The 26,619-nt window shown below is 42.4% G+C and overlaps 1 protein-coding gene across 2 annotated transcripts in view; it reads left to right on the forward strand.

The window, feature by feature from the left end:
* The window catches only part of CHKB (choline kinase beta), a 40,491-nt gene extending 15,744 nt beyond the window's left edge, over positions 1-24,747 (forward strand). The window contains exons 6-11 of one of the 2 annotated variants that reach the window (XM_066592231.1): positions 2,436-2,494; positions 9,949-9,994; positions 11,498-11,606; positions 13,509-13,606; positions 18,218-18,299; positions 22,446-24,747. In XM_066592231.1, coding sequence (XP_066448328.1) covers positions 2,436-2,494; positions 9,949-9,994; positions 11,498-11,606; positions 13,509-13,606; positions 18,218-18,299; positions 22,446-22,502 — 451 coding nt within the window. In that variant the 3' untranslated portion in view covers positions 22,503-24,747. Of the gene's footprint in view, positions 1-2,435; positions 2,495-9,906; positions 9,995-11,497; positions 11,607-13,508; positions 13,607-18,217; positions 18,300-22,445 lie in introns of both variants that reach the window. The other variant, XM_066592230.1, reaches the window with a different exon arrangement.
* Positions 24,748-26,619: the final 1,872 nt, after the last annotated feature.

A 26,619-nucleotide genomic window follows, 5' to 3' on the forward strand; every position in this document is an offset into this window, starting at 1 on the left:
GGATCAAGCTTTGGGCAGAGTGTGCACCATCCACCCTAACGATGCTGAGTACTATTATCTTTGTCTTCTACCTCATGAAATTAGAGGTCCAACATCACTCTTGGATTTGAAGACTGTTAATGGTATTGTTCACCCGACATATCAGTCTGTAGGCTTGCTAGAGGATGACCAGCACTGGAATGCTATCATGGAAGAAGCTTCTCTTTGTGATTCTCCATTCAGACTTTCAGGAACTTTTCTTAGTATTGTTGATATTTTGTCAACCATCAGATGCTTTATGTCTTTGGGAAAAATACAAGGCTAGTATATCTGAGGACATAAAGCGTCATATAGTGTCAGAAGTGCAAGAAAATGTTCACCACCTTATGGATGAGATTTATAATAAATGCTGATTTTCTATTGAAGATGCAGTGTTGTCTTTGGGAGGACAATGTTCAGAACACTGTGGCTGACCTCAACCTACAAGATGTGATACGGTCTTTCAAAATAGAGATTGGCTTAGAGGGATCAGTTACGACACAATTTTTTTGGCACAAGTAGTGTCTAATAATGAACGTTCATTAACTGAAGAACCGTTTCGGGTTTACAACCAAATTTTGGAAATTGTTGAGAAGGGCACTGGTCAAATATTTCTTCCTGAATGCTTCTGGGGAAACTGGCAAACCTTCATCCTAAATCTACTACTAGCCAGAATATGGAAAGATCGTGGGATGGCCTTGGCTGTCACCTTTTCTGGCATTGCTGCCACATTACTAGATGGGGAGAAGATGGCTCATTCTGATTTTAAACTGCCCTTAAGGCCGCCTGCAGACGAGCGGGTCGGATCCGGCAACGAGAATTCTCGCCGCGGGACCCGACCCGAGAGCCTGCAGAGACGAGCGCGTACTCACCCGCGCCTGGTGGCCCCGGCTCTTTCATGTGCCGGCTGCGGCGCAGCCGGCGCATGCGCAGACCGGAGCCGGCGGCCGGGTGAGTGCGAGCCCCGCACAAAAATAGGACATGCCGCGGTTTGTTTGCCGCGCGAGATTTCGCGCGGCCAAACCGCGGCCGTCTGCATAGGAGTGCGTATTGTAATGCACTCCTATGCAAACTTTCAGTGGCGGAAATCCCGCGGGAAATACTGCCGCGGGATTTCCGACCGTGTGCAGGCGGCCTTAATCGGATACATGTAGAGACCTTGTGCAACATATCAAAGCAGAGTAATATGGCATGGGTGCTGAAAGAGACTAAGCTAATAGTATGGCATGAATGCACTATGGCTCATAAAGGTGGAGTTGAAGCGCTCAGTAGGACACTGAGAGATCTAAGGGCCAATGATGGTTTAATGGGGGGTGTTGCAGTTCTCTTAGCTGGAGACTTTCGACAAATTTTACCAGTCATGCCCAGGGGGGATCACAAGCCGACGAAGTAAGGTCCTATTTATAATCGTTATATTTGTGGCATCGTATTCAGAAGCTCGCCCTAATAACAAATATGAGCTCTCAAGAGGTGGCTCTTCCAATGGGCATTTACCAGAGATGTTACCTGAAATAGGAGACAGAAAACTCTACACTTGAAGGTAAGATAACACCATGCTTAGCCATAGTGGTGTCAGCTCTTACAGAATTGACTGCTAAGGTGTAGCCCGACAACTCTGACATCAAAGCGAAGCCCATAAATTGGTTTTGTGAGCGTGCATTTTTTGTTTTCTCCCGAAAATGAATACAGTTAATACCCACTAAGTGCCCGTTGACTTCAGAAGACTGCAATTCCCCCTCAAAGGTCTGCTTTGTATGACTGTCAATAAATCACAGGGGCAATCGTTAAAGGTAGTCTGAATAGACTTGAGGGAGGACTGTTTTTCACATGGTCAGTTCTGTGTTCCGCTAGTAGTCTGGTGATCCTTACACAGGAGGGTAATAAGAGTGCACTTTACAAAGAGGTCCTTCACTAATAAGGATTAGTGGAAGGGGAGCAGAAGAGCGTAGAATTTATTTTTTTTTACAGAACCTCTAAGTATTGTTTGAAATTTTGTAAAATCCCCTGTTTTTCCAATTCTTATGTAAACACTAATGAAATAAACTGGTATCTCTGCATCTGTGAAGGTCCTCGGGTCCTAACAATCATTATGTTTATCCCGCAATATGCATGTTCACAAAACGATCATTGCTTTTTTTTTTTTCTTTGTCTTTTTTATTTTTTTTATTTTATTTATTTTTAATCCACTGCATCTCCAAGTGTGAGAACCATTACATGGACATGTTCACATACAGCAGATTTGTTGAAGACATTTCTGTGACTGAAAATATGAACCATATATGTGAATGAGGTTGTTTTTTGCAGCATGTAAGGACTTCTACAAGTCCCAGTCAGATGACTAGAACAGTCACGGATCTCTTTCTAACCAGTTTTGCAATGTGTGAGCTTGCCTCTTACTGACTCTCCTATGCACACAGGCTTCTGCTGGAATCTACACCATCTCCTGTTGTATTCTGCCACAATGATGTTCAGGAAGGTAAGTGACCATCTCTGAGCGCTAGCAGCCCCCTGGCACTTTTTTTTTTCTTGCCTTAGCATGGAAATCCAATTAGTTCCTTCCAGCGAGTTGTTGCAGCTGATTTCCATAATGCATGTACAGCAGCTAGCGATTGAGACATAAGTAATTTGCATGACCCTTATGATGAAACTGAAGATTAGTTCCAAATACTTCACAGAAGTGCACACGATTTTGTGGTACAAGCTTGACTTTTGAGCGGTAGTTAAAAATGCAGCTTGGGCAATCTTTAGTAGCAGCTGTGTTGAGATACATATATCCTCTATATATTTGTCAATGTTTGTTAGAGCATCACACACAAATGGTACAACCGATTGACATTACATTTTGCACACAGAATAATCTCAACCCAGAGAATGTTACAGGATAAAAAAATTCAAAATGTTGTCTCAGCAACCTTATTTGCATTTTTTGCCTTTGCTTGAATTTCAATGCAGCAACCCCCAAATTTTGCTTTCACCAATGGATTCTACGTACTCAATATTTAACTTTTTTTTTTTTTTTTTTTTTGCGCGTCCGTAGACATTTTTAGCATACATAAAATACAAACACAGAAACGACAACCACCCGCCCCCCCCAGGGAACATATTCCAAAAGTCTCTCTTGCACTATTTCAGCATACTGTTTTAGAGTCCTTTTGATTATCCATATTCTCAGATGAGCAGTTCACAGTCCATATAATTCATTGTTACCTAGAATGCTAGGGTTAGCGCTACTACTTCCTTCCCTTCTCACTTCTCCTTTCCTTCCACAACATGTTCATTCCAATGAGTATTAGCATTATCTTCTAAGCAGGTCATTCCCAAGGAGACCAAAGGCATGCAGCCATTTGAACAATATACTGTAATATTTCCGCAATGTCTTTCCTTTGCAGTAAATACTTTTTTCCCACATTAGAATTTGAGTGACCTTCTTTTTAAGTTCAGCTAGATCAGGGGGACACTCATCCAACCAATGTTGTGCTATCAATTTTCTGGCTAGGCATAATATCCTGGCCACTGCTATCTCTTCATTTTCATCTAGGGGCACATCATTCACATAGCCCAGAACACACACCAATGGGGTAAATTCCAATTGTATTTCATACATGCTATGGATCAGGCTGTGAACCTCGTTTCAGTATCTCTGCAACTTATGACAGTGCCACATCATGTGTATAAGGTCCGCTGTGTGGATCTTGCATCTATTACACAAAGGGTTATCGCTCATGCCAATATTGTACAAAAACGCAGGAGTGCGGTATACCCTGTGCAGCCGATAGATTTGTGATATCCTTTGAGACTCACTCAGGGATAGCATAGGAGTCATTTGTAACACTTCCACTGACAATGATTCCTCAATCATTCCTTTTATCTGACCCTGTATGCAGGAATACACGCAGTATATCTTCCCCTTGGTACGAGTAGAACCTCCTACTATTTCTGCCAGCAGTGACCTTCCAAATTTAAGATCCTCAAGGCAGCTTTCCGCCTGGAATGCATGTCAGAGCTGTAGATATTTAAAAAATTGAGTAATCGGCAGACCATATTTATCTCTCAAAAGATTTTATATTCTCCCCTGACACTATCTGAGTCAGTCGTCTAACCTCTCTAGCCTTCCACTCATGAAAGCCTTCTAACTTCTGTAATTCTTGTAGCTTCGGATTATCCCAGATAGGAGTATAGCATGTAAAACCCTTGATCCCCATTATTTCTCTAACCTTCCACCAAACCCTATGCATTAGGGCTAAAGTTTGGAAACTCTGGGGGCTACAGTGGAACTTGAGCTCTCCAGTGTACATTATGGAAATGAGTTTTCAGAAGACAGAAGCTCCCATCCTGCGTGTCCTCCGTCTCCCATCCCCTGAAATGTTGTATTTGTGACGCTAGAAAAAAATGACACAGGATTAGGTAGCGCGAGTTCTCCATCTTCCTTTAGGGTTACACAGTGTCCAACTTAATTCTAGGTCCTTTTATCACTCCAAATCAAATCTGTAACTAGGCGGTTGACCCTGTAAAAGAGGCCCTGTGTAATCCAGTGAGGCGAATTATGAAGCAGGTATAGCAGTTTACGGCATCCATATCATCTTAACTAGGTTCACCCTCCCTACAATCGTCATGAGAAGTTTACACCAGAGATCGTGTTTTTTCTTAAATTTCACCAGCAGTGGGGCTAGGTTCAGCTTCCCATATTCCATAACATTGCTAGGGACTTTGACTCCCAGGTACGCCATAACTGGTTTGCACTGCATAGGAGTTTTATTTTCCCCTGCAGCAAGATCAGGGTCATGTATTGGTAGTATATCAGATTTACTCCAGTTTATAGTAAGGCCCAAGAACACACCGTATCGCTTAATTATATTGCCACATCCAGAGATCCACCTCTATTACTCAAAAATAGTAGATCGTCAGCGTATAAAACTTTTTTTCCTCTACTTCCCTCTTTTACACCCCACCACCTTTGGACAGGATCGTAAGACACTGGCCAGGGGCTCGATTACAAGCGCAAATAAGAGCTGCGAGAGCGAGCAGCCCTGCCTTATTCCCCTGTACAGCAAGAAAGGTTCAGAACAACTGCCATTAACTGTGACACATGCCTTCACTTGAGTATATAAAAGTTGTACGAGTCTCATATGTCCGATCAAACCCCATCCTGTTGAGTACTTCCCACATAAAGGGCCACTTCACACTATCAAACATTTTAGCAGCGTCTAAGGAGCATACGACCCTCCGTCCTGTATTATCCGCTGGCAACTGGAGATTAAGACACAATCTCTGTATATCAATCAGAGTGGATTTATCCCAGTCTGATCTACAGCGATCAGGATAGATGAGTTTCGTACCTGTGAGAGCCTATTAGCCAAGACTTTTGCCAGACATTTCAGATCTACATCGAGCAGTGACATAGGCCTATAAGTGTCTGGCAAAAGTGGATCTTTTCCCGGTTTTGGGATAATTGTTATTGCATTTTGCATGGATGGCAGCAATTCTGTTTGTCTTTCTGCATCTGACAATACCACCAGCAGTTTTGGCAACAGCACCCCTGCATATTGCTTATACAGCTCAGCTGGGAGCCCGTCATCTCCCAGTGATTTATTATTTTGCGTGCATTCCGGCGCTTCCTCCAACTCCCCCAGCTCCACTGGGGAATCTAAGAGCTCCCTCTGTTCAGTGGTCAATCTCGGCAGGTCTATGTCTGCCAGGTATTGAGCGATCTGTTCTTGCGTTTTATGGAGCCTGGCGTATAAGGAAGCATAATAAAATCTGACTGTTTCCCTAATTGACGCCAAATCTGTGTCCAGTGCGCCAAGCCTGTTCCTCATCCCTGAAATGTAGGTGGAATTTCTCTGTGTTTGGGAAACCACTGCTAGCATATGTCCGGCTCTCTCACCCTCCTCAAAGTAGGCCTGCTTTTTAAATTTACGTTTATGTGTCGCTGTCTCTAGTGTGTATAAAGTCAGTTTTTCCTGGGCCGTCTTCCACTGCTCTATCGCCTCCACTATACCGATTTCTACAAATCTGGCCTCATTGCCCGTCAGTTGCTCTCATGTTCTGTCCCCGCTCTGTCTCCTCTTCATTTGCCTCACCCGCTGCAGGAGGATACCTCTGAAATAAGCTTTCATCGCTTCCCATTGTACAATAATATTTGCAGATCCCGCATTCAGCTCAAAATATTCCTTTAGAGTTTCACTCAGGTCTTGATGTCCTATTATTTTTAAACTGTTTGCGTTAAACCTCCATAAGGGATGGGCAGGCGCACCACTCCCAGAATGTCTCACCACAATTTGCATCGGGGAGTGGTCAGACAACACCCTAGGAGGGTAGCAGACCACACACACTCCCCCGTACAGCAATGTATTGCCCATTACCAAATCAATACACAAAGTCTGGTTCGTACTGGGATGGCACGAGTAGCACCTGACCTCTGGGTTCCTGATGCGCCATACATCCAACAGGAGCGTCTCTTCTAATAAACGCCCAAGCGGCGTCAGACTCTCCCCAGCCCCAATCTGATGGTCCCTGTGCTCTTACTTTAGGTCCCTGTGCTCTTACTCTATCCCAGTAGGGGTCAATTACTGAGTTGAAGTCTCCTCGACTTAGTATTTCTGGTTATTTCCAACAAGTAATTCCCACTAGAAGAGTCAAACTGAGCGCTGACAATTTGTGTTCCAGGAAATTATATGTCCCCAGACAGGAATACATGGAGCAAATTAATGAACACTGGCCTTGTTTATCAACACTGCCTAACAGCAGATCAACAAACCGTAAACAACAGTTTTTGTTGCCCATAGCAACCAATCCCAAATCCGTTTTTGTTTTACCTCAGCACTAAAAGGATTACTGTTGCCAAGAGCAGCTTTCACTTTATCTCAGGATTGAGGATTAAAAACTTGCTGATAACAACCAATCACAGTGCAGCTTTCATGTTACCTCAGCAGTATAATATATAGCAACCAATCACAGCACAGCTTTCATGTTACCTCAGCAGAATAACAAATAAAAGCTGACCTATGATTGGTTGCTATTGCCAACAAAAAATACAAAATTTTACTCAAATCGAACAAGAACTGGGGATTTGTATACGACACAAACAAACAGATTGTGTTTTAGATATAAGTGGCTTTCCTTTTTATACCAGTACTGAGGATTAAAAGCTGCTGCCTGCAGCAACCAATCACAGCAGTTTTCATTTTACCTCGGCACTACGGATCAAAAGCTGTTGCCTATAGCAACCAATCACAGCACAGCTTTCATGTTACCTTAGCAGTATAATCTATAACAACCAATCACAGAGCTGCTTTTATTTGACCTCAGCAGCATAATATATGGCTAATACATTCACATAGCATTAATCAGCATCTGTGTGCTTCCACATATTTATGTGTACGTTCTGTTATCTGTTCTTACTTAAAATGTCACGTTTTGTATTGCATGCATTCTATATCGACTGCGTGGGATGGAGATATATATAAGCGTACCCGTCGCGCGTTGCTGCGAAGACAGACATACATATATACATTCGTTTTTATATATCTAGATAACAACCAATCACAGCGCAGCTTTCAAGTTACCTCAGCGGTATAATATATAACAACCAATCACAGCACAGCAGCTTTCATGTTACCTCAGCAGTATAATATATAGCAACCAATCACAGCACAGCAGCTTTCATGTTACCTCAGCAGTATAATATATAGCAACCAATCACAGCACAGCTTTCATGTTACCTCAGCGGTATAATATATAGCAACCAATCACAGCAGATTCCATGCCTCAGCAGTATAAAAAATTGCAACCAACCAATCACAGCACAGCTTTCATTTTACTTCAGCATTCTCAATATGCAGCAATTGTCTTGCGAAACGTTCGGCGGATGCATCATTTTGTAGTTGAACACGCATCCCGTTGCTCGTAATGCCTTTTGCTTTTGTGCTTGAGATGGAAATCAAACGATCTTTGTCTGGGGGGCATAACTGTCGATGATGGATAGTTGTACTATGCCAGTAATCTTCCCAGGAGTGTACTCAACAGCTTCCCAAAGTTTCATGGCGATTAGATGAATAGTGTAGTGGCGCAAAAAGGACAGACAGACATACATTCCTTTATATATATAGATATAGATATAGATATATAGATGACTTCAGAAAGTGAGAGAATTAGATTCCGTACGTAAAATTTGGACGCTAATTCTTTGGCGCATAGAATTGAATAATCGAGTTGGGACCCATTACCTTTTCCTATTTATGACATAATCAATGCTCGTGCCAAATTTCATGTTTCTGCAACATCGGGAAGTGAGAGAATTAGTGGCAATGATGGAAATCGAACGATCTACGTGGGGGGGTCGTAACTCTCGACGCAAGCGCGTGCGCCATTTATTGTAGCATAAATGTACTATGCCTATAATCTTCCCAGGAGTGTACTCAACGACTTCCCAAAGTTTCATGGCGATCGGATGAATGGTGTAGTAGCGCATAAAGGACACACAGACAGACATGCATTCAATTTTATATAGATAGATAGATATATTTATATTAGTGTTTGTTTTTTTTAAGGAAATTGCTCACTTTGTTCATATTCTGCATTTCACGTCTTGATATTTGCATGTGTGTATAAATATTATCTGTAGAGCTCTTATCTGTGGCTCCTAGCCCTGAGGGACGTTTTGATGGATTTCTAATTTGGAGGACTCCATTGGCTGACAGATTGCATGCTGCTGTCAGAGTCCTGATTCTAACAGCTGACACCTGTCAGGCATGCAGCCGGCTCGACTCCTTAAACCATGTTAATGGTCTCCCTGCACCTCTGTGATATACACATATGTAACAGAGGGGGAAGAGAGTTGAAGGATTAACAAAATTCTCTGACTGTAAATAACTTCACATGTCCTAATACTAGTTTAAGAATATTGGTCATTCTAGTACCAGTGTTTCTGGTGGTGCAATGTGCCACACAGCTCTGCTACATGGTACATGCATTATGATCCCCACACATCACACACAGAGCACAAGACAAACACGGCTCCTCACACAGCCGTGTCATCACCACATGCCCTTTAGCCAACCGGATATCTGTAGTGGAGGTAGGTCAGTGTGTTCTGTCAGGACTGCTGAGTTGTGTAGGAAATTATAGTACCAGTGTTTCTGGTGGAACACACAGCTCTGCTACACGGTACATACATTATGATCCCAACACCTCACACGCACAGCTTGGCTCCTCCCACAGCAGTGACATTACCACAGGTCCTTCAGCCCACCGGATCTCAGTGGTGGGGGTAGGTTGTTGTCTTCTGTCAGGACTGCTGACTGTCTGACATAATAGCGGTCTAGTTGTATTCTTAGTGTGTTAGGACCTGCTATGACGTTGCCAGGGGGCAGGGCTATGACATTGCCAGGGAGCTGAGCACTCCCACACATACATGCAAACAGACAAGTGGTCGTTAGTAGTTTGATTTAAAAGGGTTTGCTCATCTCAAATAGTCCTTTTAGGTGAAGTTATTAGAATTAGCAAATAACTTCAATTTTTGCTGTAGATCCTGTGCTTCAGCACCCACCCAGCTCTCTGCATCTCCATAGACTTTTAATAGGACACCTCTGGCATCGGTGCGGTCGTGCCAGTCTGTCCTATCCGCTTTTACTTGCTAGACAACTTTATGCTGCAGAGCTCTTATCGGGGTTTCACAAAGTACACTAACAAGCAAGGGGCGCTCTAAGAAGTGAGAACGGAAGGCTAATGAACACTATGATGCTTTTGATGTGACTGTTAAGGGGTTAAGCAATGGTGTTTTGCAGGTTAACTCCTATTTCCGAAAATGTTATGCGCAGGTACAATTTGCTTAGAATCTATTATGATTGCTTAAGAATGTGCTTCCTATCTGGTGTCTTTCCCTTACAGGGAATATCCTGCTTTTGTCGTCTCGTTCCTCCCACCCATCAGACAAACTTATGCTCATTGACTTTGAGTACAGCAGCTACAATTACAGGTCAGTCATTTGGTATGAGCTTGTTTTCTCAGACATTTCGTAAAGTGGTTGTTCTCTGTGCTTAATGTGTTCTGCGTTCCCTAAAAGGCTGATCGTCTGGAACCTCCTCTATAAGACGCAGCACAGATTTACTAATTAAAACCAGATACTTTATTTAGTCTTCTTCTAATCTTTGTACATTTGTTTTATACTGTACATTCTGTACATGGGGGGGGGGGGGGGGTCGGGGTCATCTTGCAAAGCTGCTCGGTTAATAGCATTTTGAGATTTGCATTACAGCAGCAATATGGACATGGGAAACTGGTGTCTGGAAATGACTCAGAACAGTGTCCCAAGTTAATAAGCAAGACCTGTGCAGGGAGCGGAGAGCTGCCCTCATCACCTACTGTGGATGGTGGGTCTTGTGTTTCTGTATAGGTGTCACCTTTCATTACAGTTCTGTCTGTGAGAATAAAAAGGTGACTGCTGAAAAGCTCCCTCTGTAAAACAGGAAGTCCCAACTTGTTAGACTTGGTTGCTGGTGTGAGAACTGCAATATTTCAGGATATGAGAGTACACTGTCAGTTTCTGCAGATCATGTTAGGAACAGATGTAAAGTAGGTGGTCTTTTAAGTAATTTACTTGCACAATTAAGGGAACTTGAAACGTAGTTGTGTGACAGATTTCAGATGTATCTTGAATAATGCAGACATCAGATTGCTGACTGTAGTCTGGTATAATCTGTTTCTTGAAGCATCTACTAAACTCTGAAGGAGTTACAACCCATTTCTTCTCTTTATGACTGCGCTGGCTGCGGATTTGCAGCAGTGAGGGCATAACTTCATTGTGTCTATAGGAAGTTCTGCTTCTAGCCAGAGAAGGTCTGCAATGTTCATTCTCCACATAAGGTCTTATGTCCCTGGCACGCACTAAGTCCGCATGGAATCCACCGGCGACCCTGCGTACCTGTCAGCGTATTCTTTTTCTGTACTGCGAATAGTCTGCACGGCTCGCCGTCGGACATGCACAATACAGATTTTTAAAATTGAAACGCCTGCTTTTCCCGCGGTATCCGCGGCCCGTCTGCAATGTCAATTGTAGACGGCCCGTGGATCGGGCAGCTTCCATTGACTTCAATGGAAGTCGTCTGTGCACGAGTAGTAGGAAAATGTAGCATGCTGCAGGTTTGTGTTTTTTTTGTTTTTTTTTTTCCCCTATCTGCGAGCGGAAACCGCAATTTGGTTTCCGCTCGTATGCATGAAGAATCTTTTTTGCATCGTTTTCTATGGAGGGTTCTACGGGTTCTACGGACGCCCGCTCCGGATTCTGCATCGTAAATCCGCCGGTGGACATGAGGCCTTAGTTGTAGGTTGGAAAAATGTGAGGTCCATCTATGCACCAATAGCCAAGTAGTGTTTTTTTTTTCTTCTATACACACTTGTAGTTTGTTTTTTTACAAATTTTTTTATGTGTATCTCATTTTATGCTTCTAGTTCTAATGGTTTCTCTCTTCTGTCCCCACAGAGGATTTGACATAGGAAATCATTTCTGTGAGTGGGTATATAATTACCATCATGATGAGTGGCCATTCTACAAAGCGCAACTGAGCGACTACCCTACACGGGAGCAGCAGGTACTCTACTAAGTACTTGCTTAGAAACCTCTTTACAAGTAGCCTTCCCAACATGTAACCGCACAGCTCTCAAGATCAAAGACAGCACTGTATAAAGCAGAATAATAGTCTGTCTATCCCTCTCTAGAGTAAGGATTTATGTCCTATTTAGAGATGAGCGAGCGTACTCGGAAAAGCACTACTCGCTCGAGTAATTTGCTTTATCCGAGTATCGCTGTGCTCGTCCCTGAAGATTCGGGTGCCGCTGCGGCTGACAGGTGAGTCGCAGCGGGGAGCAGGGGAGAGCGGGCGGGAGAGAAAGATCTTACCTCCGTTCCTCCCCGCTCTCCCCTGCAGCTCCCCGTTCCGTGCCGGCACCCGAATCTTCAGGGACGAGCACAGCGATACTCGGATAAAGCAAATTACTCGAGCGAGTAGTGCTTTTCCGAGTACGCTCGCTCATCTCTAGTCCTATTCATATAGCTCCCATTCAAGTGCATGTGGCCTCTACTACCTCTATATGCTTCCAATTCCCATCCCATGCTGTACCTGTAGATGGTTACTTCCTTAGCTCAGTATGTGCAGCACCTGACGTATGGCCTTTGTGCACTGCTGTACAGGCTTTTTGCTTGTGGCTGAGTTCAGTGTGTCAACTGTATGCATCACCTTTGAAAGCCTACACATATATTTGTGCCTGATCTAAGAATGTACTATGCACAGTTCAGCTATTTGTTCATCTGTGGCTTCACCCTTGGTTTTTATTAAAGTCCAAATACAAATGTCCATGCAGCTATTCCTTTGGACAGTAAGGCCTCATGTCCACGGGGAAAATCAGGCCCGCTACGGATTCTTCATGCAGAATCCCGCACCAGGTCCCTCCTTTCCCGCAGACATGAGGCCTAAAAATAATTACTCACCTGTCCTGGCGCTGCAGATCTGCTCTCCGCCGCGGCCAGATCTTCTTTCTTCGACCCGACGGATGTGCTTGGCACGTGTGCTGAGATGTCATTAACCATGTGGAAAATCCAGCATCTTGCAACGTTTCAGGGAGCTCCACCCCTTTCAACAAGGATGTGGACACATGGACTCCTACCACCTAATTATACACACTATCATGCATATTTCTCCAAAGCCTTATAGATATAGTTTTTATAAAACAAAGTATAACCATAATAATTACATTTTCAATTGGCTATGTATTTGGACTTGAGTAAAAATGATGGCTGACACCCCAAATACACTCCTAAATTGAGTACTGGATCTTTTAAACCTATCCAGTACAATATTCATTTGCTTAGTATTTTTTGTTATAATAAAAAAACACCCTTTTAGAACTTGAACTTGCTATTATTTGATTGCTTATACAATGTACTGCAATACTTCAGTAATGCTCTGCATTGTATTTTTGCAGGCATTCTATTAAGCCCTACCAAAGGCAGGGCAGATATCTATGGCCACCTTGGAGGCCTTCACAAGGGCCAAGTTAGCTATGAAAAATGGATGGTGTCTTGTGATCTCATCATATGGTGCCATTCAAAAAAAACATTCCTTCCCTCTCCTGGGCCACTTAAATTCCGTTCTCAATACTGACAGCTTCATCTAAATGGTTAATGGCCAAGATCCAGTAATCTCCATTCCTGGGCATTGCGTCGGACTGTCAGCCACCATATATGGAGCTGGCTTTGTCCCTGAGTCTGTTCCATATAAGCCCTGCCCATATCCAATATACATGTATGTAGGATGTCGCCAGCAGGTTAACCCTAATATTTAGAGCGCTGTATCAGATAAAGCAATGTTACTATAAAGACCAACTAGTGTTTAAAAAAAAAAATACACTAAATTCTGTGCTAATTAATTTTTTTCCACTTTTTAGGCTTTAGTTTATTCACTTTTTTTAAATTTTATTTTGTGATGTCTACTTAGCTTCATTTTTTTCGGTCATACCTGATGGAGAGTTGTCCAGAGCTTGGTGAGGATGAGCGATGTGTTCAAGAGGCCGCCATGGTTCTTGAGGTGAACCGGTAAGAAGGCTCTTGTTTGTGCATGTCTTCTCTGCAGGTCTAGAGTTCCTTGTGCTGCAGCTTCTCCTGTTGATGACCGTACCAAGAATGGGAGCATAGTGAGCTCCATCAGAACCCTCAGCCCAATAGTTAGAAGCGGGCACAGAAGTGTGGTTTCAGGGGCATTGCAGCAGGTAGTGCCCACTCTAACGTGATCATAAATGCTACCTAAATCCATAAAGATGAAAGCTTACTTTGGAAATTCACTTGAAAACATGGGTATGTAGTTGGTAGGCCCTTCAAGTGTCATTGTATAATTGGGTAGATTTGTCCATCTGGAGTCCAGAAAAATGTGACTTACTCCAGAGGCCATAACAGGTCCTTTAAAACAGATGCAACCTGACAAGTGTTATGTAAATCCACTAATCAGTAGAGACTTTATAATGATGGTATGCATATTTACCAGCCAATAAACTAGTTTCTGATGACACTGTCATATTAAAAAGATTATATGGAGCTCAAAAGGCTTGTTGGGAGAACAAGGGGATTATGGGCAGAACAGAGATTACGGGAAGCGCTCACTTGCTAAATTCTGCAGACGAACATAAAATATTTTCACAGAAATTATACATCCTATAATAATTATTTCACATATTCCTGAATGTCTGCAAAGTGCTAATATGAAACTAAAAATTTGAGCAAGGTTTAATCCTTTCAGAATCAAGGATGATTTAGAAACTATTTAACCGCTTCATGACCAAGGCCTTTGATGTCTAAATGCTCACATCAACATTTTATATTTAAAAAAAAGTATTCTAAGGGTTAATATTTTTAACATTTATTTATTTTTTGTAATTTTTAGTGTCATAGATTGGATTTTCATAAAAGGAAAACAGACAGAAATAGAGCAAATAAAGAAAAAAACTGAATGTTATAGTATTTTTAAATACGATGTGATATCTGCAAAACGAAATTTCCAAAATTTTCTCAAACTCCTGTGTAGACTTATAATACTAAATGTTCACTTTAATAAACCTAGTTCATCACTATCATACCTGGGAACAAAGTTCCCCATTTTATTTTCGAGCTCCTCCTGTCAATAGCTAGTATTTCGGCTTGCTTTGACTGCTATGTTTATCATTTTCCGTAGCGTAGAACTGCGCGTTTCAACTGCCTACCACTTCATTAGACTCAAGCTGGCAAAGTGCCAACCAAATATCTTTACTGATTGAGGGCTATACAGTGAGATTTCTAAAGTGAAGTACTTGTATATGCATCCTAGTGCATCAACAATTAGGACTTTTCTATACAGATAGTGGACACAAAGGGGTTAAACTGTAGCTAAACAGGTCTCCCGTAGTAAAGAACAACAAATTGATACGCTCCTCTTCTGGCTCCCTGATCTGTACAACGACGACACTCCAGGGTTTTCTTATTTGATGTAGTGTTTACAGGCTGAGCTCAGCATTGGCTGCAGCAGCCTGTGACGTACCATGCCCAGGCTGCTGTAGCCTGTAAACCTTATTAGACAGGAGACTTGGACCAGAGGTGCTGGACACAATGGGGAGAGGAAAGTATCAACTCGCTTATTTTTTACCATGAAGGAGGCTACAGTTTAAATAACTCAGACAGCCCCTTTTAAAGACAAGAGCAACTTATTTTTTTTTTTTTTTTTTGTATTTAATTGCAGATTTGTCCTGTCTGGATACATTCAGATATTTATCCCAGAATGATGAGCTTTTCAAAACCTGATTTCACAAGATTCTGTGTGTGGGAGGGTGGGAGGGGGCGCAATCTAACTCAATACTAATGCAGATGCCGGCTCTTTATTTATTTTACAGCCGCCCCCGTCGCAACAGCTCCCATAGGTGCTTCTGCTGATTAACCCTTTAAATGTTGCAATCAATTCTGACACCTGCATTTAAATGCCCCGATCGATGTTTAGGGGTCCTGGACAGCCCCCCGTGAAGAGACCGCGAGGTGCTCTCTGGCTGCAATGGCAGCCGGAGGCCTTCTGAAAGCCCCTTGGGCTGCCTTTGCAGATTGCCTACCAAGCCATGTCTGTGAATTGGCTTGATTGCCTGCGAGATCGCGGTATAATGGAATACTATGGTATTACATCATAGTGCAGGAACGATCACATCATTGCAAGTTCTTGTCCCCTACAAGGACTAAAAAAAATAATAATTTTGTTAAATTGTATTAAAAAAAAGTCATCTTACAAATATGGCAAAAAGTTTATTTTTGTTTTTTTAATGGGACTAAATAAATACCAAAGTATTGCTGCGTCCATAAAAGCCAGATCTAGCAAAGTAATGATTTATTTACCATGCACGGTAAATGTCAGGAAAAAAAGTATGTAAGAATTTCTCTTTTTTGGCCACCCCGCCTCCAAGAAAAGATGTAATAAACAACCAAAAAGTCATATGGTACCAATAGAAACTACAGGACGTCCCACAAAAAAGAGCCCTAATACAACGATGTCAACAGCATTTTTTTTTTTTTTTTTTTTTTTTACAAAAAGGCTTTTTTTTAAAGTAGAACAAGAAAAAAACCCGGCAATCGTACTTGCCCAAAAAATGAAGTTTTAATGACGAGGACAGAAATTCTGTGTCACGTTTACTAAAGTCACGATATCGCCATGTCATCTTAGCTGCGCTGTTCCTATGTGCAGTTACTAGCCAGAGAGGTTTACTGAGTCACTTGGTTTCTGTGACTGCTGTCATTATGGACGGGTGGGCGTAATGTGAATAGTGGCAAGAGGGGATCCTCCGAGTAGGACTACAGTAAGGTGGGAGGGAAAACCTCTGGGTGTGATTATATTGGTAAGGGGGAAACCTCTAGATGCTGATATGTGGGGAGGAGGGGAACCTCTGGGTGTGATTATTCTTGTAGGTAGCAGGTAGTATCATTTATTATAACTAAAATTACCTGTAAATGGCAGAAAACAAAGGAATAAGCAGCTGAGCGATGTGGGCACTGCACACGGTAGGTCATATTTATTAGAACATTAATTATATCTGTATTTGGCTCCTGGGTCTTTTTTTTTTTTTTTTTTTTCCCCTGGAGTCCTTTAATTGATAGAAATATTGAAACCTGTTTGGTAAATGTACAAAAGCCAAGATGGTGCCGATGTTATACCTTCCCAACTAACAATGCCTTCGTATTTTCATCCTGGAGAGCCTCAGACGCTTTGGGATTCGAAGGGCAAAGCTTAACCCCTTAATGACCGCCCATACATCTTTTGACAGCGGATGTTAAGGTGCTTTATTCTGCAGCGCCATCTCTCGACAGTGGCTACGTGAGGAGCCCAGCACGAGTCTGCTGTGCCAATAAGAGCAGGTGCTCAGCTGTCAAATGACAGCCTGGCACTTGCTCTAACAATGGGGACCGAAGAAAATTCAATCCCCACTATTTAATCCTTTGCACACCACAGTCAGTGCGATCGTGGCATGTAAAAAAATTAAAGAGGGTGTGGCTTCCCTTTGTCAGTCTTCAGGCCCCTACGATGTGATCACGGTGTCCCGATAGGTTGCTAAGGCTATGATCGGCTATTGCTGTGGTTGAATATAGCCTCCGGGTCTGCTAGCTATGGTGGCCTATGAGGCTCAGCTAGTGGCTTTCTAATGCGCTACTATACTGAAGTATAGTAGTGTATTAGAAGAATGATTAGCTAGGGTGATGATCAAGTCCCCTAGTGGAACAAAAATTAAAAAGTTAAAGTATTTAATAGTAAAGCTAAAAATGAGTGCCAAAGAACCCTTTTGTATGTTAAAGAAAAAAAACATGTATCGCTCTGTTCGTAATGACCTGGAGAAAAAAAGTTAGTACATTATGTAACCTGCACAGTGCATGTCATGAAAAAAATACATAACATGGCAAAAATAGCTAGTTTTGCCGATCTCGCCTTACAAAAAACAGAATAGAAAGCAATCAAGATGTTGCATGGATCAACAAATGGTACCATTTAAAAGTACAACTCGTGCCGCAAAAAAAAAAATTCCTTTGACAGCACCGCTGACCACAACAACAAAAAATTAGGGGTCTGTAAATACAGTAATTGCAAAGGAAAAAAAGATATGTCTTATGGCTCCTGGAATGAGATGATGGAGGGGAAAAAAATGAAAAATTAGATGGCCCCAACGGGCTTGGTCAAAAAGAGGTTAAAGAACTTGATCTGTATAGCCTGGAGGAAAGAAGGGAGAATAAGGGACATGATGGAAATCATTAAATATGTTAAAACGCTTCCCTCCGGAACCTTATTTATACATTTATTAGAAAACTAAGCAATAGAACAAGGGGGCGCAGTCTGAGTTTAGTTGGGGTAAGAGTGTGGAGATCAGAAGTAATCAGAAAATATTATTGTACGAATAGAGGGGTAGATGCTTGGGACAATATTTCCAGCAGTTCATGTTCCAAAACCAATTCAAGCGGCCTGGGATAAGCACCAATCTATCCTAAGAAGATAGAAGGGCAGCCTGGATGGACCACGTGGTCCTTCTACTATCCACTTCCTAGATATCTTTTCTATGTAGCTGGGTTACAGGGGGTCTCGGTCACATTTTCACAGTAGTAATGCTTATTTGAATCCTTTTTAATTTGAGCTTCTTTTACCTTTATTCTTTGTTGTAGATTTGCTTTATCTTCACATTTCTTTTGGGGTCTTTGGTCCATTTTGCAAGCAAAAATGTCAACTATTGAATTTGGGTACCTGGTGAGTATATATGCGTGTTTTTTTTTTTTTTTGTCTCATTTTTGTTTTGCTTGTTTTTCTTACCAGGTTTCATGGTTTGTGTTTGACAGCTCTTTAACATACTACAATCATGTTGTCATGTATGCACACTAGTATTTTTAAGGTGAAACTTTCAGAGGGTTAAAGCATGCAGCTGTTTTTTTTTGGTAAGGTGGTTGCCCAGTTTAGACGATTGGGTTAGTATGGGCGGGATCCCCTCTTCTCTCGGGTATAACCCCTTGAACTACAAAGTAAGTTTTTCCTTGCGGCCATTCACATTCAGTACCTGGGGCTAAGAAGAAGCTACTGACTGGCACTTCTGACAGCAACTTATCTCACTTGAAAATAAGAGGTTTGAGTATGTTGAAATTCAGCATGCCGATTCCTTTTTTTTTTTTTTTTCCTACTAAACCTCTACCGAACAATGCTCAGCCAAATATCTAATGATAATTAGCTGGGCAGCCGGTCTTGCTAAAGTCAATACATTTAAATCAGTCTATGGCCACCTTTTTAGGGGGGGTTGTATCATGAAGGGAAGCTTTTTTAAAAGGAAGCCAGAATGCATGGGCAAGAGCGAAGTCTTGAAGGAGTTGTGCCAAGTTATAAAGCTATTCCCCATCCACATGATAGGAGTGCTCAGCAGTCTCTGGCGTAGTAATTGAACAGAATGGATCTGCAGCACACATGTACAACCATCGCTTCATTCATGCAGAGAGCGTACTGAAGATTGCTTGGGGTCCCTGTGGTGAAACCCCCAGCAATCTTTACGTTACTCTCTACCCTGTGGATAGTGGATAACCTAGCTTGGCACAACCCCTTTAAGCAGGGATGACCTCAATGATATCCATGTCTTTGTAAGTAGCCTAACAGCAGATCTATGATGTGTCAGCTGGCATACATCAGATACTGTGTGAAGTGAAACCGATTGTAGTTATTGGCATGCAAGACAAAGTGGCGAGTTATTAAATGCACTTCATCTTATCGCAGAAGGAGAACTAAAAGCTCTGAGCTGAAGAGGTCTCTACTTTACTGTACACTATGATTCTGTAATTCAAAGCTATATTGCTTTTATTAGAGTACATGGTACTCCATTACAGGCTCATGCCCAGAACTTGTCACTTTGCCCTTCACCATCACAAATCCTGTTCCATCACTTACAATGGATATAAAAAGTCTACACAACTGTTAGAATGCCATATTTTTGTCAAGTTAAAAAAATCCTTTCAGATTTTACAGGGGTTTGTAGACTACTTATATCCACTGTAACTCCTTGCTGCCCATAAAAACTTCTTGATACTTTTTTACTCCCTCCAGCTATGACCACTCTTGGGGCCAAGGACATGGCTACTTATTTCAAAAGAGAAAATTAACATTATTTGGCAGGAACTAATCTCTGCCCCCAAGTAGCTTTGACCCCCTTCCATCCTGCACCTCTTTTGGTTCACTCTCAGGATTTAACCCAGTAACAGAAGTGATAGTCTCCGGGCTTCTCTCTTCTTCCCCTTCTACTTGCCATAGTGACCCTGTTCCCTCACAACTCATCCAGTCTGTGTCTCCAGCTGTCATTGGTCCCTAATATTTAACTTTACTCCTTTTTTTCCCCCCCTGGTATCTTTCCTTCCTCCTTTAACCCCTTAAGGACATGATCTATTTTGGCCTTCAGGACCAAGCCTTATTTTTCAGATCTGACATCTGTCCCTTTTATGTGGTAGTAAATTTTACTGCTTTTACTTATCAACGGGATTCTAAGATTTTTTTTTTTTTATGTTTGTTTTTTTTCTTTATCTGTCACTTATTGAAATTTTCCTAGTGGTAAATTTTGATCAATAAATTTTGTCTCACGCCGGGCTTACACGAACCATTTCAGTTCTGACATGGATTATAAGAGCCTGTAAGGCCTCATGCCCACTGCCGTGGCAGACTTCGCTAGCGGAATATCGCAGTGGAGTCTGCCAGGCTGTAGTGCATGACGCTCCGGCAGCGGTCGATGACGCAGCCAGTGGGGACGTGTATTCACACGATACTTCTGCTGTGCTCAGAGTGGAAGTATGTAGTGACGGCCAGCTTCCATTGACTACAATGGAAGCCAGCCGCGCGTATTCCCGCGGCAAATAGAGCATGTTGCGTTTTCTTTCATGTTGTGGAATTCTGCAGCGTGAACATTGAGCCCTTTATCAGAAAGCTCCTATGATTCACCTTGTTTTAAAAACTGCACCAAAGTGTTCAAAACAGCATTTAGGAAGCTATTTATTTAACATTTTAATGTTTTCACAGGAATTAGAAAAAAACAAGTATCAGAAATTAGAACAGCTCAATATTTATTTATTTATTTATTTATTTATTTATTTATTGACCTTTTAAATTTAACTCCTGCTGTGTTCTAGAAAGAAATGGTTTTAAAATTGGAGTTTTGTTTCTTTTGTTACTTGGATTCTGTAGTTTTTAGAAATAACCCGTGTGTGGATATAACCTGCTGTTTGGGCACACGGCAGGGCTCCGAAGGGAAGGAGCACGATTTGAAAATCATTTCAGCAAAATCTGCATTCCAAAAGGCCAGGTGCCATGTTGTGTTAGCATCCCCTGAGCTACCAGTACAGATGAACCCCCACCCCAAGAAGAGACCCCATTTTATAAACACCCTAAGGGTATTCATCAAGTGTAGTGGATGTTTTTTACCACGCAGGTGTTTTTGAATTTTTTTCATTTTTAAATTAAAAATATTAAAAGGGGGGGAAAAAAATTACAAAGTTTTTCCATTAATGCGTAGGTTTTTAATTTTTGCCAGCGACAATAGGAGAGAAAGCGCCCCATGATGTGTTACCCAATTTCTCCGCAGGCATTATACAGTGCCATCTGTACGAGGTGCACACACACACAGTTTTTTTATACCACACTCGTGTTTTCTGCATGGCATTGTATGGCTCAAGTACTTGGTCTGACAGGTCAACCCCTCCCATGCACCTATTGTAATACCTCATACTGATATGGCTGTGTATTGTGCTCAATATAAGGACATCCCTCTTGTCCTTATACGTCACACACAATACTCTATCACGGAATAGTGCCTACTCTCGTCCCTTCTGGGAATGTGCCCAAGAAGTGACTTGGGGTCGCTTTTCTTCTTATTTTTTTTCTTCTAAGTCTACATTCACATGGGCAAGCCCAAAATCGGGCTTATAGACTTGCCTTTTATCCGCAGATGTGAGCATCGCTGGGAGGGAAAAACTCGCTCATGTGCATGACGCCATTCAAACAAATGGAGTTCATATAGAACACACAAAAGTCCCTCTAGTTTCAGGCTCGTGTACATGTAGTCACACATTGCCACGTATCAAGTTTTTTTTCTTTCTTTTTTTTTTTTTTTTTGAAGCGAGGCTCTGGAATAGGAGAATACTGGTATGTAATGATCAAAGTAGAGGTGGTAACCCTCGTCCAGCAGTGGGGGCACCAGTTCTGGGGAATTACATTCCTGGGGCTCCTACCTCTCTGACTGCATGTTCAGTGTAATATTTGCTGGCTTTCCTTCTTCTCTTGATGATCCTCTGTCTGGTCTTCGGTCCTCTCCCCATTTTTTTCCATCTTTACAGTGCTTACTGGACAAAGCTCCAGCATGTTTGACTTTCAGTAGTATCTTTATGCTGATGACGCTCAATTATACGCCTTTTCCCAAGACATCACCCCTTCACTACTGCAAAACACTTGTGTTTGTCTGTGTGCTATCTCTAATCTTTTTTCTCCTTTCTTTTCCTTTTGTGTTTTTCTTCTTGCTTTTTTTTTCCTTTTGAAACAGCAAAAATGTTTTGTTGCCCTGATCCATTCCTGTCTCGACTTCTGTAACTTGCTACTGATCGGTCTTCCCCTCACTCTCCCATCTCCAGTCTATCCTGCACTCTGCATCCAGGCTTCTCTTAGTACCCCACCACTACACTGTTGCCTCCACCCTGTGCTGGTCACTGCACTGGTTGTCCATTCACTCGTTCTCTCTGTAGAGTAACACCTCCTAACAATTCCTGAGACCAGATGAGGAGTCACAGCTTGTCTGTCTTGTAAAAATGAGTAGTACAAGAAATTCTAGGAGATGAAATCTTTAATTCTTCTTCAGCTTAACTTTGTCTCCTTTTGTTGTAGGATTATGCCCTCTCTCGCTTTGATGCATATTTTCAACAGAAACCTTTATGGTCCTGATTGACCTGCAAATGATTGTCTAAGCGGTTATCTTTTCCACCTCTCATCTCTCTGTTGCAACAAACATCCGTACCTGAAGATCTGCTCCTGCCCGTACAGCCATGCTGATGCCAACCCTTAACACCAGCTACAAGTCTGCCCATTGCACTTGCCAATATTCACCATCTTGTCCTCTGGTTTTTGCTGTATGTTGTTCTCTCTGTAGTTTTTGAAGTCTGCCTACAAGTTGTATTTCACCTTTTAGGCCTCTCACACAAGCGTTCTTTTACAGCATTGGAAGCGCCCACTAAAACCTCTGCACTAAGCTCCATTCATTTCAATGGGGCCTCTCAGATGAGCATACGATGAATGCTGTATGTTCTATTTTCAGCGTTGTAGCGCATTTTTGACGCCCTGTATCATCAATTAAAATGAATGGGATGCGTTAAACATGCTGCGTGCAGCGGATTTAACGCTGCTTACTATGCCACTGGGAGGGGTGAAAATGGTGACGTCATCAGCTTGCTTTGCCTGCATTGTTAATGCACAAAATATGTAGTAAGACCGCAGGCAAACGCTTGTGTGAGAGTGGCTTTACACCAAGCGTTTTACTTTTAAATCCTTTCTAGTTCTGCATTGATGTCTGTTTTAATCTTTGTTTTAGTTTTCAAACGTTTACTTGCAACAAATGTGTCATCTTGCAGTATAATCTGTGAGTACGCTAAAGGTTTCTCCCCATGCGCTCATTGGATTCCATCCCTGTGTCTTGCTGAACATTGGGGAGAGACCAAGGGTGATTATATAACTTAATGTAGAATATTTCTTATGATGACTGTCTTTAAAGTCTTAACTCCACTCAAATGCTTATGTCCAGGTGAAAAGGCCAATTTACACATAACGATTGTCGCGCAAAATCTTTTGCCTGGTAATTGTTACGTCTAAACGCGAAGCCATCATGCGCTATTAGTTTACTCTTTGTTTGTTGCTCAGTTCCAGCCTGCATAACAATCATTGCTGGTTCGCTCACTTGTTGCGTCTAGGCGCTCTCCGCTCAGTGTTTCACATAACATTTGAAGCACTGAGTGAGCACTATGCGATTCTCGGCAAGGATCTGCCTGTCTAAAGGTTCTGCACGAGCGCTAACTAGCGGTGACGTCACCTGCTCATGCGCTCATTTAGAAGACAGTCGTCCCGTGTAAATGGGGCATAACACTGGTTTATATTGGTTTCACTCTCTCCCACATATTGCACTACATTGGGTCCAGGAAACTGAGATAGGGTCTTGTACCTGCCTCTGACTTTGTCAATGGTGATTTTTTTTTTTTTTTCATTCACTTCAGAGCAAATGAGCTTATTTTCAGTTTTGCTTACTGCCAGTCTATAGCTGACCAAACTGACAGCACATGGACCCATAATGGCCAATGCGCCTATTTGCAAATTTAGTTTTTTCACACAGACTCATTGTGTGAAGAACAGAATGTTCTATTCTGATGTGTTTTGTGACGAGACTCGCCCATTCAAGTAATTGGGGCCACAAATAAAAGACAGCACATGGACGTAGTATCTCACTGATCCATTGCTAAGTGGTACAGAAAAAAAAGGGACCTGCTGGTTTTTATTTTTGGCAGTTAAAAATGGATGGCATGGAAGTAAACCAAAAAAAACATGGACTACTTATGGAATTACACACAATTGAGTAAATGGCCATTCATTTGAATGGTCACCATTTAAATACTACATTTTTTAGATGTATGGCCAGAGGTATGCTGTTGGGTGATAAGCCCTTTAAACAATAGTCAGGCCAGAAATTATCAGAACTCACGATAACCTCTTTCTAGACTGCAGTTATCCCTGAACTTTTGGCTCTTGAGTGGAGGTAGGCTTTAACTTTAGCCAGTGACTTTCAATGGGGAATTGAATGGCTAATCTCCTTTGCGAACTGTGTCGTGTGGAGCATATTTGGCATGGAGAATCTACACTACTGTGTTAAAAAAAACACTTAAAATGCATGGCAGATCTACCATTACAGTATGTAACAGATAAACACCACTAATTTAAAGACATTGGTTCTGTTACAAAAGGACTGATTTGTTGCATGAGTCAGTTTGGCCAGGCTCCTGATGTTTGCCTTGATTATACAATTAAATGGTTATTATGCTTAAATATGTACTCCATTTTTCCAGTTTCACTAGCCTTTGTACAATGACTGACTGAATTGTTATGATGCCAGTATAATTTATTTGTTTTTTAATAAAAATTTTCTCTTAATGCAGTTTCTCTTGTCCCACTTGCATTTTGCTATCCCCTCTTGCCCTCTTTCCCTTTTTTTTAGAGAACCCGTCATGTCCTATAAACACCATAAGCAAAGTTATGGTGCTTTATAGGACAGGTAATAAGGGAATCCGGGGATGTGCTGCTTATACTTACCTGGCTCCTTGTTCTCACGCAGTCACCAGGGAGGTCGGCACTCAGTATGACTTTTTTGCCTTGGCAGTGCGCGTACACTCCCATAGAGAACAGTGTGAGGGTGCTTGTACAGCCTGCAGAAAAGTCCTACTGACTGAGTGCCGGCCTGCACTGGCAACAGCATGGGAGGCAGGTAAGTATAAGAAAAGCATTCCCAAACTCCTTGTTCCCTGTCCTGTAAGCATCATAACTTGGGTTATGGTGCTTATAGAACGTGATCGATTCCATGTAAGTGCTATTACTGCTTCCTGTTGCTACTCACTCCATGCAGCAGGTCTTGCCATAACCGCAGAGATCCAAGCTTCTTCTTTTGAGCTTCCTATTTTTGGTTCAGACAGTATGCACCGTACAACTACTGTTTCCTGCTTTTACATGGGAGAATGATTCAGGCTGGGGTCACACAGGGCGGATTTGCCGCGGTTTTGCCGCAGCAGATCCGCCCGCGGCAAAACCGCCCGCGGCCGCTAAGCCCGGGATTAGCCAGCCATGTGGACGAGGTTTCTCAGAAATCTCGTCCACACGGGACGGCTAATCCGCTGCGGTAAATCCGGTTGAAACCGCGGCTGCGGCGGACGCAGCCGCGGTTTCAAAAGAAGCAGCATGCTCATTCTTTTTTTCATTCCGCTGCGGCCGCGCTCTCCTCTATGGGAGCGCCGGCCGCAACGGAAGAGCAAGCGGCCGGACCGCTTCAAAGCCGCCGCGGCTTAAACCGCGGCGGCTCTGCCGGCGGAGATCTCGCGGTTTTTGCTGCGGCCAAACCGCGAGATTTCCGACGGCAATCCGCCCCGTGTGACCCTAGGCTAAGTTTGGTATATTTCAAAGATGCAAAGCAAAGGGCAGGAGGACGCTTAGAAGATGCTCAGGAACTGTTGTGTCATGAATACAAGTAATTGCTAAACCTGGCTTGTCAGAAGAGATGACAGGTCCTCTTTAATTTTGCTCCATGTTACTGGTTGTAGAAATGTGTGAATAGAGGAATAACAAATTGACATCTGGGTGCTGCCAGTTGGGTAGATGAGCAGGGGCTCCCAAACCACAGTCACATCAGCAAATCGGTGCTAAAAGTATCACTGGGTAGGGACACAACCTTTTGACAACTGAAAGTTACCATGCTAACCTTGCGAGTTTGTTCATAAACTTGTACTAGGAATAACAGAGGAACGACACAACAAAGTTGACGAGTCTCCAAAACTATCTCATGACCAATACAAGTAGTAACTAAGAGAGCTGACAGGTGATCATTAAAGTAGACACTCGGGGATGTTCTCCCAGTTGATCTGGCATTCAGCCTGCAGAAATCTAAGTGCAAGATAATTGGTACAGTTGCCAAGCAACCATATGACACCCAGCGAATATAGTGCATGGGTCCCTCTTGATTAGAATGGTGAATATCATGCCAGGTTTCCAGTCATTGTACCATTGCCTTGACAGCTTGCACACTAGATGGCATTGTACACCTCTCTATGGCTAATGTCAAGCTGTGAGAGATGGGCTTCTGCAAGCACAACCTATGATACAATCTGAATGATCACAGCTGCTATGTAAAAACAAAGGATCAGAAATTTGAAGCAGGAGCTACAGTATGTTCGTCTAGCTTTAAAAGGCCTACACGGGAACTAAAGAAATAATGGACCGTTTTTACCTCCTAAGATTCTGGGTTAACAGAACATTC

The sequence above is a fragment of the Eleutherodactylus coqui genome, chromosome 2, assembly GCF_035609145.1.
Source record: "Eleutherodactylus coqui strain aEleCoq1 chromosome 2, aEleCoq1.hap1, whole genome shotgun sequence".
NCBI classification, from domain to species: Eukaryota; Metazoa; Chordata; class Amphibia; order Anura; family Eleutherodactylidae; genus Eleutherodactylus; species Eleutherodactylus coqui.